We start from the raw sequence: 12514 nt of genomic DNA, 5'->3' as shown, positions 1-12514 counted from the left end.
AACTTTGACTTCAGATAAAGCTAATATGCGGAGTAAAAAGGACCGGAGGGAGTATTGGTTTTTTGACTTGTTCATTCAATAGTTCTACACAGAGATACACTGAATAAAATGCATGACCCGCAAAGGCATTCTTGGTTCCAGGGGCGGCCCAGCTAGTGCCGTACATCTAATAGGAATTTTGATCAGATTTGTAGCCCTATACAGGCTCAGCCATAGGCGTGCTCACTCAGCCCCATGCCTCTCAGCCCACATGGCTTCTATTTCTCATAAAACAAAAAGCCCACATAGCTTCTCAGCCCACCGAACTCCGAGGACGCACGAATCGCCAAAGGAATCAATCGCTAGTGTCTTCCTTTTTTAGGGCAAAAAATCGCTAGTGTTTTCATCTCTCGCCTGATGCCCGGTCGATCAGAACGTTCCTGCGCCGCCCCACGCATTTCCTGCTCGACAGATCGGACGTCTGGACCTACTACTCCGTTTCGAATTATTTGTCGCAGGTATAGATGTATGTAGATGTATTTTAGTTTTAGATACACCTATTTCTGCGACGAGTAATTTGGAACGGAGGAAGCACTCTCTAGATCATCTCGCATCATAGGGGCAGCCCTCCTATTTATTTACTTTTTGACAGCAGGAGCAGCCCTCCTATTTCTCCTCCTGTTCTGCTCCATCTCCGCGACTAGTTGGACAGATAAATAAGGTAATCTCTTGTTGGTCGTATCAACTAATTGTCTATAGTTCTTTTGTATGAGACAAAATCAACGAATTGATGATATTAAATTGAACTACGTTAGTCAACTTTTGTTTCATTATAACTACCTTCATTCCAAAATATTAGACGTGTTGGTAGGCTACTAGATTGAATTGCGCTAGTCAACTTTCATTTCATTTTTACTACCTTCATTCCTACATATTAGACGTTTTGGTAGGCTACTAGCCTGTGAGGAATTCTTTTTCAAGTTAGTGTTCGTTAGCGTATTTATAGCCGCTTAGTTTTAGCCCTAGGCTTCATAAAATTCTGGCTCCGCCTCTGCTTGGCTCCACAAGGGGGGAACAGAAAAAGGCAATGCCGCCGTTGGTATACATAGGAAACTGGATGAGGAAGAAGATTTCGGCATCCCGAACAAAAGAGCTTGATGTATTTTTCAAATTTCTGTAAGAATATTTTTGTAAGGTCTGTGGTTATAAAAGAAGAAGAAACAGCAACCCTTTTGACCGGCAAATGCTCTTATTTTTCTTTGCATCGTGGCACGATGTCGCTGGAGCCGTGTCAAAAGCATTCGTACGGGTCTCTCTCAGAAAAAAAATGTATTCAGGGTCAAGGTCAAGGTCAAGCCATCCATTCATTTTCCACAGCCCACAGGGTAAGGCAAGGCGCCCCTCCTCCCAAACAAAGTCCAAAGCCACCAGAGCCCAGTCGCGCGTGCCGTCTTCTCTCCGTCGTCGCCGCCTCGGTCTGCCATGATAGCGCCAAGTACCAACCGCCCGTCAAAATGAAAATGTACGTTCATCCAGGACGAATTTGGTTCATTTTTGGATGCATACAGGACAGGTGCCGTCTTCTCACACATTTGTCACGCCTAATTCATGGGAACTTACCCCTCTGCAAATGAAAAACTCTGTATGTCACACAGAAATTTTACAAGGAACGCAAGACTTCAGAATGATTCGTATCTCAAGTTTCGGTGAAAATGAAATCCCAGTGGTGTAAATTTAGCTGAGTCATTTCTTGACCTACAAACAGGTCGAAAATAGGGGTGTACTAGATAGATATGGAGAAAGAAAAAAACTAGCCAACAGTTCCCTGGTATAACCCTACTATGAGTTTCTACGACTAGCAGCTAAACACAATTGAACAGATCATTACTATGAAAGACCTAACATGAGAGGTCGCCGGATTGGAGTAGAATGATATCCATGCTTTCATCCTTGACAATGCAATCATGGCTCGAACTCGACTGCGCGTCGAAATTCATCTCCCCGCCGCAACTCAAGTCTCGAAGCAGAGGAAGCAGAGGCTCTTCTTCTTCACTCTTCAGGACAGAGTGTTGTTTCATCAGTCTTCTCAGCGCTTCAAGTTCAACCGCAACCTCAATCATCCTCGGCCTCTCTTCACCTCTCAGCCTCAAGCATCGCAAAGCCAGCTGCGCGACCGTTTTGACATGCCGCATTCCAGCTTCCTTGGCCACTTGAGAGTCTACAATCTTCAGCAACTGGTTCTGATGGAACAACGTGCTAAAATGCATCGCGAGGCTTCTCACCTCGTCCATCTGTCCACCACATATTGGTTTCTCCCTTGTCAGTAGCTCGATGAGCACCACACCAAAGCTGTAGACGTCACTTTTCTCGGTCAGCTGGCTTGTCTGGAAGTACTCAGGGTCCATGTACCCTAGTGTGCCCTGCACCAAGGTCGTCACATGGGTCTGATCGCGGGGTATCGGCCTTGACGCGCCGAAATCGGACACCTTTGCGGTGAAGCTTGTGTCAAGAAGTATGTTCGATGACTTGACGTCTCTGTGGACGATTGGCGTCTTTGCAGCCAAGTGCAAGTATGCAAGTGCCGATGCTGTTTCAACTGCAATCCTCAGGCGGTCCTCCCACGACATCGGGATTGATGTATTGTGAAGATGATGAAAAAGGGCCCCATTGGTGATAAATTCATAGACCAATAAGGGAACTTCTGCCTCGAGACAGCAGCCTAGTAGCTGAACCACATTCTTGTGGGTCACTTGTGAAAGAATGACCAGCTCATTCACGAATTGCTCCACCTGGCTCTGATCAACCCGCTGCGACCTTTTGACTGCTACAACCGTTTGATCCGATAATATACCTTTGTAGACTGTCCCGAATCCACCTCTGCCAACAATATTGTTATCGCTGAATTTGTTGGTTGCCTTGTCAAGCTCACCTGAGGTAAATATCCGCAGCGGTGCCTTCCGAGAAAGCATCTGCTGCTTCAGTAACACACCACCATTCTGCATAAAATATCTCTGTCTTTTCTTTGCAAGCTTTCTCCTCTTAAAAAGACAGTGAGTCCAGAAACTGAAAACAAGGAGAAGCAGTAGCAGAGCTAGTCCCACAACTGCAAAGGCACAGTAAAACTCGGAGGATTATTTATTTGGTCAAGCATTAATCTAACTCAACATGCCTCCTGTACAGTGTAAACATCCATCGCATGACAAAGCAGTGAGATAGGGCTTCAGAAACTTGCCTATTGAAATCTGCAGCGTGCCAATTCCATTGCAGCCACTTCCATCCTTTCGGCCATTACCACTCATCCCTGATGGGCAAGTACAGTTGAAACCGCCCTTCACGTTGATGCAGCTATGTGTGCATGGATTTCCAAGGAAGCACTCATCGATATCTTGCCGACAGTCACGTGGAACCAAACAGATATCAGATATGGGTAGTTCTTGCTGATTATTAAGCTGGAAAACAAAAACTGAGGAAACAAAAAAAGTCAGAAAATATAAGCACATACGTGTTCGTTACCTTGGCATCCACCAGGCCCTTGCAGGTATGGGTTCCCCTGAAACCCGTTGGTACAATTGCAGCGATATCCAATCCCATTAGACGAGTTATAGCAGTAAGAATTCTCCTTGCAAGCATATGATGCAGAGCGGCTTGCCTCCTCACAGCTGCCACCATCTATGGACCACTCAAGAACAACATGCCGGTATTGAGGAGGGCTTTTATTTGAGTTGTTCAGGATCTTCAGGTCAGCAGTAGCGAAAGCATAGGAGTTCTGCTCCACGATGAACGCCTCAGCACATGCTGAAGTATACTTGCTGAGGCTGGCAGTTATGTTTATGTTTGTGAAATCTGAATACAGCTTCTTCAGCCCCTTTGGCACCGGTGCTTGGCAGCAAGCCACACCAGAGCAAGCACCATCGACGATGCTATTATTAGAGCAAAAAGAAGCGCAGCCACCGCTGTAACCACCACTGGTACCATTCACCAGCATGGCCACCATATTACAGCCGACAGCGGTGAACTTGTTCCTTGTATCGGAGAAGGTGAAGTTTGTCCCCTCAAGGCTGAAGCTAGCAAAGTTCCCTCTGCACTGCGGGGAACGGGAAGCGGCACTAGCCAGGATGGTCACATAACCATCCAGCAGGGAGATGTTGAGAATACTAATTGAGTTGTTGCCTATGGGAAGCCTAGGACCAGATGAAGTACAATTGATCTCGAACCCTTGAGCTGGGGAGGGGCTCTGGCCATGGACACCAAAAGGATAAGGGATAGAGATGTTGGAACTTGAGCATGCAGAGGTACTCAATTCCATAGAATGAACAAAGAATGGAGAGAAGCATGTGAGGAGGAGCCATGGCAGGAGAGGAAAGGGAAGCAACTCCTTCTCCATTGGTCTTCGGAAACAAACGGTAGGCTCCAACGCCTATTTATCAATAGTTTCTCAGGAAACCGAGGGGAAGAACCACCAGCAAACACTTGCCTGTGGTTCTCTGGTACCGTGGTACGCTCTAATTTTCTCTTGTAGGACAATACTGGGGCATCGTTTCCTCATCTTATTGTGGTCTAGTTTCTGTAGTGGGGCACCGTTTTCTCAACTTATTGTGGTCTAGTTTCTAGTTTCTGTAGTGGAAGCCAAGAAGGTGATCTATTCGAGACTCACAGCCACAAACAGGCTTCAGCTAAGATGTGCCGATGTGGACTTGTCCCATTAACTAATAAGCACGACCATATTCCCTGTTATCATTTTCCCCTTCCCCTTTCCATCTCATTTCCTTCCCTGAAGTCAAGTGGATGCTTCAAGCAAACACAGGGTACCAGAGGGGATGCTTTAAACTGCTGGCCTTTGTCTGTACATATACATATTGGTGCCTACACCAAATATCAAATATTATCATGCAGACCATTGCTCATGGGTATAATTGATTGATTTCACCACCTGACAGGTGACAGGCCACCTAAAAGTTCAGATGAAAGTATGCAGGCCTACGAGTAGTAGTACTTGTCTTCTCGTCAAGTAGTTTGGATTCACCAAGTTCAGTCGATGCCTGAACCTAAACAACCAAACCTCATGCCCGGTCTACCTAGATGGTAAAAAAGAGGACAGTAGATGATCAGGATCCATTGCCCCTGCCATCCAGCCAGCAGGAGGGCAATCCACAAACGGAACTGCAGAGGAAACAGGTAGTAGCAGTTTTTTTTCAGAAGAAGAGCGAGTGGCAGATTCAGATATAGGTAGTGCCAAAATTCTAGGGTTCTAGACTCTTACCTCGCCGCCCATGTCGCCAGGCACGGCGGCTCCGGGCTCCGCCTCCCCGCGCAACCTCCAGTCCAGCTTATCACCGCCCATATGAGCCTCCCAGTCCCAAGGTCGCGTTGCTCGGGACGCTGGGCGGCTGGCGGAGTGGGCAGGAGTGCGTCTGCCGGCACCGGGGAGGGTGCGCATGCGAGCGGTGAGGTGGCTGCCGTGCTTTCCCCTGCCATTGCGGCGGCGGAGGAGGTGGGAGAAGCGGCGAGTGGCGAGGGTGAGGAGTCCTGGTTTCCGGAGGACAGAGAGGAGGCTGAAGCGGTCTGGAAAGAAATGCTAAAACTGTAAAGAAGAAACAAGGCAAAGGCTTGCCATTACATTAATTAAGAGAGAAGGCTTGTAATAAAGTCCAACAGAAGGCAAGAAAAAAGCCATCACTATCGCGGCATTGCATAACCCAAGTGCTTAGCGCCCCGAGCACCCACAAACGAATTTCTTCTTCGATGTTGCGTAGTCGAAGGTGTCACGGTGTTTCGACTTGCCTGACAAATCATTCGTGTTAGTGACACAGACCCTTAATGGAGGTGAACTGAGTCGTGACAGTACCATATTACAGATTTCGGGCTTATATGTAAAGGGATTCGGCAAGGGAAACCCCCTAGGTTATCAAGGGGGTTGGGACTTGGAGAGAAAAGGAAAATACTTTTACAAACAGTCACATGGTACTCGGGTAATTAGCCGTAGCAAAGAACACGAAATTCCAAATGTTACTCTATGCTTTAAAAACGACAAGATCGGACACGCCTGTCACTTTCATGTGTTTGCTGCTCTACACAAACACAGACTCGTGGTCTTTTACAACTTCCAACCGATTCAACCTAGGTATATTTTACAGATCGTTTGTGTTGTTAGTGGCACATGCCCTTCATGGAGGTGAACTAAGCCGTGACACTACCGTGTTACACCAGCAATGGAAATGGAACTTTGCGAAATTTCGGGCTTATATATAAGGGCCTGTTCGGTTGACAGGGAAAATGGAAAGGTTTGACAGGGATTGGCAGGGATTACATCCTCTACAAGTCAAAACCTCCTTCAATCCACCCCAATCTCCCTGTGAGGAGGTGTAACCGAACAAAGCCTAAAGGGGATTCGACAAGGGAAAAACACTAGGTTATCAAGGGGGCTGGGACTTGAAGAGGAAAGGAAAGTATTTTACTCACAGTCACATGGTAATTAGCCACAGCAACAAACACAAAATTTCAAATGTCGCTCTATGTTTTAACAGCAAGATCAGACACGTCCGCCACTTCCAGGTATTTGCTGCTCTACACAAACACAGACTAGTGGTATTTACATCTTCCAACTGATTCGGCCTAGGTATATTTTACAGAAAGATGTAGGGAATGTAATAACCACATTTTTTGCATTCTTTGTAATAACCACTTGGTCCCACCTTGCACGGGGGACAGACAGATATAAAATACCATGGCAGCTTCAAACAAGAAAAATACAACAAACGACGACGACGATGGCAACAATGCCAGCAACACAGCACTGCAGATTCTGTAATAGTAACTATTGACATACTGAGGTCGATAAGGTTGCCCGGAAAGCTTTGATTGTGTTCACAACATTTGAAGCCGCTCTTCTGTGTATCACACACTAACCTACATATGCTTCTGTACAGGTGAAGCAATGACTCCAAAGTCTGGATATAAACTTCTACATATAACATAGTACTATTGACCTGTTGGGCTGTTGGCTATGTATGTAATGTAACAACATATGTAAACTATGTAGATACATGATCAAACACAAAAGTCAGCACCTTCACAGTACAAAAGAGAGAGGTGGCCAGTTCCGAACGTTGGCCACCACTCTGGTTGCCCCTTTGTTGAAGAAAGCTCCTTCCATCAGATTGCCCAGCCAAGGCTTCGGCATCTGAACACAAAAACAGTTTTCGGTCTTCACACCAGCCACCGGACGGACAGTCAGAGATCAACAACGGTTTTGATGTATCGACAGTTTGGGACTTTGGGAAATGTACATACAACAGCTGCAAGCCTGAGCCAGGTCAAGCCATGCCAACCATTCGTACTACCAGCATAGCCAAAAGACCTACGGTGGATCCCGTACCGCAGGACTGGCCTTTCTAGCACGGTGAGCAAGAGCATGGGACGGCCTGCCAACTGCTTCCATTATCCTACTGAACACAACCTTTGCGGGGACACATGTGACCAGCGGAATTGCTTCGTCTGATTTCAATAGACCACCCAGAACATCGCTGCGCCTATGTGCCTTTGCCTGGCCACCTTCTCTGTGAGGCTTTTTCCCAATGGAAATGGATGAAACGGGTCTGGTTTTCTGGCTTGGTGAGCTTGCTTTCTTGAAGCCAGAGGGCTTCTTTTGAGATTTCTGAGAAAATGGCCTCCGCACACTGGTGGTGCTTTTCTTTGCATGCTTGACCCCCTGCTCATCGGTGGCATTGCCATCTAAGGTTGCTCGTGATGAATTCAAACGTGGGACTCTGGGCATAGCAGTCCTTCTGCCTGTTGGCCAAGCAGGTGGTGCTGCTGTGCTATTTTCCAGAACAGGATCACTGCCCAAAATAAGCCTGTCCATTGAACCTTCTTCAAGAATTCCAACTTGGATAGGGTGTCCAACAATAGCTTTACCATCCAGTCTGCTCATCAAAGAAACCAATGGGACATGCTCGCCTTGATAGTTAGCCTGTACCTTCAGGTCAACATTAAACAACACCGGCCCAATGTAACCAAGATGTGAGCCATGATTTTGTTGATACAATGAAGATCCTTCCCCACATGCCTTCTGACCAATAGAGGTTATCTGATTGCCATTTTTATTTAGCAAAGAGGTCTTGCAAGAAATTTCACAGTCGTTGAAAGAAGTGTAACTTCGTCCAATATCTCTGATAGGTTCTGAAGATAAGGGATAATCTTTACCATAGTATCTGTTAACGCCTGAATGATTCGCGGCCTTGTCAACCAAATCTGCTTCATCACGATCACAATCCAACCTTTCTTGGTTCTCAGGAAAACTTTGACCAAACGGTTGATGGCTTGACGCATCAATAATCTCAACTTTAGAGTCACCTTTATTGGTCATTTTGAGCAGCCCCTTCATGAAACTACTTGAGCTATCTAATGACAGATTTTCATCCGCCTTCCCCATTGGTCTCTTCACTGCAGTGCGCCGGTTGCGTTTACCTTTCATATGCCACTGGGAAACACCTAACTCAGGAGAACCATCCTCACCTAGTAAGACGTTTTGTTGAGGAATAAGAGTAGAAAAGTTCATCTCATCATCGTCATCAATATCATTTGCATGCCTTGACTTATTAAAAGCCTGGAGGGAATTAGGATCACATGCATCTGATTCAGGGGATTGTACCTTAGCATACCCTGCCAATAATATCAACAAAGGGAAAACGATCAAGTAAGGACAAATATCCAGTAAGAAATGTACGGAAGTCACTGGAATCAAGCATCATAAGTTCAAGACAAAGGTGGAGGTTGTATGTTATTGTAGCAAAACACAAACATGATCAAGTATACTTAGCATATCTCAAAGCACAGAGTTTAATCAACAAACTTCCATAAAAGAAGTGCACCAACAAAATAGATGTACACGGCACTAGGTAGCATAGTAGAAATGAGCTGTACACGATTTTTGCAACAGTTCAGCCCCACACTCACGCATAACTAAATAATTGCATGATCGGCAATAATTGATCCTACAACATCCCTACAATATCATTAGGCATCAATATTTGACAACCTAAGCAGGAGCATGATTATTTATTGTTGTGTCTTACAAAATCAAAATCCAAAGAAGAGGCATGTAGCAATGAGGCACTTACTTTGCAGAAGTTCAGCATCATCTTCTGTCTCAGTATCTGAACATAAACTCATTGAAGGATCAGATTCATGCTTCTCAACGAAGTCCGGAAATGTTTGCTCTTCGAGAAGAGTATCCTCCTGCTTTAGGTAAGTTTCCGTCTCACGATGAGCTTCTGTTAATATTGTTTCCTTAACAGGTATGAAGTCACGGCTATGTGCATCACCAGAATCAGCAGACAGGTATGTGGCACTTCTTTTGGCCTGACAGATAGCAGGCAAAGGATCCTTACCTCCTTCAACTACAACAGTTCCAGAATCATCATTGCACTGAAAAGGGCGAGGAAATTTGACGCTACTCTGTACAACTTGAGCAAGTGGCCTGCATCTATCATGTTTTTTGACAACAGATGCTTCAAAAACAGCTTCCACTAATCTTCTCTTTTTCAGGGCTGTATTTTTCTCACCGCTCTCTACATTTGATCCTTCTTGCGTATGCCCTGAACTGGAAAAGCCATTGACGTAATTACTGAGAGTGTTCCCTGAAGCTTCCAGAGCAAGAGATCCTGACAAGTTTCTTTTTGAACCAGCATGAATAAACTTTTCTTCACACTCTTTTGTTTTACCAAGGAGAACAGAGTTGTCCCCTTTCTGTTTTTTACTCTTTTTGCTTTTATAACGAGTAGTGCTGAGATCTACGCGTTGCTGAGATGCTGAGCTTTGCAAATGCAACTGAGGTTCCTGGACGTTGTTTCTTGAGTAATATTCTGAAGGGAAGTCGTCAAACTCCCTCCCTGTGTCAGCAAGGAGGGTACTGCAGCTGTCATCTGCCCTGAAACCTTGGTTCTGGTACTTCAATGCAAGCTGCTTTCTTTCCAATTCAAGAGCATGAAGAATAGCATCTTCTCTACGAGCATATTTTTCTCTTCTCTTTACAGGAGTTCCTTGAAAAGCCATTGCCTTCTCAATACAGGCATCAAACTCTCCACATCTAAATTCCTTGACACGTTTTGATTTCTCCAGGTTATACCAGTCACTGACAAAGAGAGGAAACAGAAAGAATCAGAAATCAAACTGTAAGCTCTGTTGAAAGCCAAATCATTAACAGGTAATACTGAGTACTCTGTGCAATCAGCAGTTTGCCTGTTATCATTGTGAATTAAACACTCACTTGAAACTAATTCTTTAACATTCTTATGTACTTACTCTTAGATGGAGAAATACTTTCATACTTGGGATCTACGAATAAGTAGAAGAATAAACAAGAATCTGATCCATTTAATAGTGACTAGAAAACTACTACATAAATAAAATCATCTAAGCAAGAAATTAGTCAGTGAAACTTGTAAGAAAATGTAATCTGATAAGGCTATGTGTACCCCAACCACAATCGTTGTTGATCGACTGTATGAGCGTGCTATTTGTGCACCACAAGTTGATGTAGAAAACGAACCCTAAGAATCAGAGATGTCTACAAGCCAAAGTCCTTTCAAAAATTTGATTAGGAAGGTGACAAGATGATGCATTCGTGCCCGATTGCAGTCTGCTGGACATGAAGAAGTCCAACGTATCCACGACTTTGATTGTGTACGATCACAGCAGAAGCAGCTAAAGCAAACCTGACTTTAGCATAGTCACGTAAAAAAGAAACACGTATGTGTGCATGCATATGAGAAAGAGGCTTAGTTGTGCATGTGCATGAGGTTGAATAAAAATGTTTTCTAATCAGAAATATAGATAGTTATGGGTGCAGCTATCTAAAAGGAAATATGAGACCTGGTCGGTTTGAATAGACCTGGTCGGTTTGAATAGAATAGATAGTTATGGGTTATAATCCTTTAGAATTTTTCCTGTGTTGGTCGTTTGATTCATAGGATCGAATCTTATAGGAATTTTTCCTAAGGAATAATGTCTACTACATTTCATTGGAAATCCAGCATCCACTCCAACCTCATCTTACAGTTCTTTGTTTTTCCTGTGAAATCAAATACTCTATGCTAATCCTACAGGATTCAAAAAAGTGGGCATGCCACTCCAATCCTGTATTTTTCTATTCCTACATTTTTTGAATCCTGCAAACCCTATAGGATTCAAGTGGGCATGCCACTCCAATCCTGTATTTTTCCTATTCCTATGTATTGTGAATCCTGTGAATCAAAAAGTGCCTAAGTATCCCCATGTCATTCCTGAACCAAACAAATCCTTATCTAATGAATAGCTGAGAATCAACTAACCCTAGGTCAATCTCTTATCTTAATCTAGATAAATTAGGGCAAAAAATACATAGAAGAGGGAATGGTAGGAAAGCTTACATGCTAGCATCCTCGCGGCCGAGTAGCTTGACCGGAGTCCCCGTCCTGGGCGTCACCACCTGCGACGCCGCGAGCTCCTCCTGCCCGACTATCCTCCCGGGCCACCAGGACCCGTTCCGCCGCCGCACCCAGACGATGGTCCCCGGCGAGCAGTCTGAGATTCCGCCGCCATCCACCTCCCCTTGCCCCTCTCCTCCTCCTCCCTCTCCCCCCGAGCTCCGCCCCATGGCGACCAGGCCGCCACCAAACCTAACCTAATACTCAGGGGCGGATCTACAGGGCGTGCGGCACGCTGGTGGGATTAACTTAGCCGCTGGCTGAAGCCAACTCGCGCGGGATTGGGACGTCGGCGGTCGGCGGTGAAGGGCCGGCCGGCGGTAGAGCTAGGGCACGGTCAAGGCGGTCTTTTTTCTTTTTCTTTTTTTCCTTGAGGGAAGAAGGGCACACGGTCTGAACTCGGAAAGACAGAGCCAAAGGTCCAAACGTGTGTTTAGGTGTTTTGTCAGGTGCTCAGCTAGACCAGTTGACGGACCGATGAGGAGGGCCAAGTCGGTCGAAAAATAAAATAAAAACTGACATGTGGGCCCAAGACGATTTTTTTTGCAGAAACTTATGGGAGCTTTATTGACTTAGTAGCATGTAATTACAATCAGCCCTGAGGCTGTTAACTAGGAAAGGAGGGCAGTCCTCAAGCCAGCACTCCGAAACCAATAAGGCGGAAGCCTTCTTGGCACACAGATCGGCCAAGTGTTCACCTCTCTGGACACATGCTTAAGCGAAAAGGAAATAAAAGATAAAGACTTCTCCCGAATTTCATCTAAGATAGGCGCGACAATTGATCTCGAACTATCACGCGAAGACCAGAGGTTGACAACCTCTAAACAATCCACCTCCATCACTACTTGTGAGAAACCACATAGTTGTGCAAAGATAACTCCTTCCCGTAATGACAAAACTTCCGCAACGAAAGGATCTGACACTCCTGGAAAAGGTTTGCTCCACGCTCCCATGAACAACATATGAGACCTCGCCACGCCTCCTCCTCCCGCGCATGAAGCTGCAGTGTTTATTGCTCCATCCGTATTGATCTTAATCCATCCCGCATCAGGAGGACGCCATTGGAGATC

The 12514-nt window shown here is 45.4% G+C and overlaps 2 protein-coding genes across 2 annotated transcripts; both read right to left on the bottom strand.

Moving 5' to 3' along the window:
• Positions 1-1686: 1686 nt before the first annotated feature.
• On the bottom strand, positions 1687-5573 carry LOC125539614 (wall-associated receptor kinase 17-like). Its single transcript, XM_048703110.2, has 4 exons — positions 5240-5573; positions 3493-5139; positions 3212-3364; positions 1687-3082 (listed from the first exon to the last, which is right to left on the bottom strand). Exons 2-4 carry the CDS (start codon positions 4361-4363, stop codon positions 1878-1880), a joined length of 2229 nt encoding a protein of 742 aa, XP_048559067.2. The 5' UTR covers positions 4364-5139; positions 5240-5573; the 3' UTR covers positions 1687-1877.
• A 1200-nt stretch (positions 5574-6773) lies between these two features.
• On the bottom strand, positions 6774-11869 carry LOC125539613 (uncharacterized). The gene is made up of 3 exons (XM_048703109.2): positions 11388-11869; positions 9099-10111; positions 6774-8640 (listed from the first exon to the last, which is right to left on the bottom strand). Exons 1-3 carry the CDS (start codon positions 11612-11614, stop codon positions 7337-7339), a joined length of 2544 nt encoding a protein of 847 aa, XP_048559066.1. The 5' UTR covers positions 11615-11869; the 3' UTR covers positions 6774-7336.
• Positions 11870-12514: the final 645 nt, after the last annotated feature.

This window comes from Triticum urartu, chromosome 2A, assembly GCF_056163025.1.
Source record: "Triticum urartu cultivar PI428250 chromosome 2A, HENAU_Tu73, whole genome shotgun sequence".
Taxonomy (NCBI): domain Eukaryota; kingdom Viridiplantae; phylum Streptophyta; class Magnoliopsida; order Poales; family Poaceae; genus Triticum; species Triticum urartu.
This window is presented reverse-complemented; position numbering and strand designations above follow the sequence as displayed.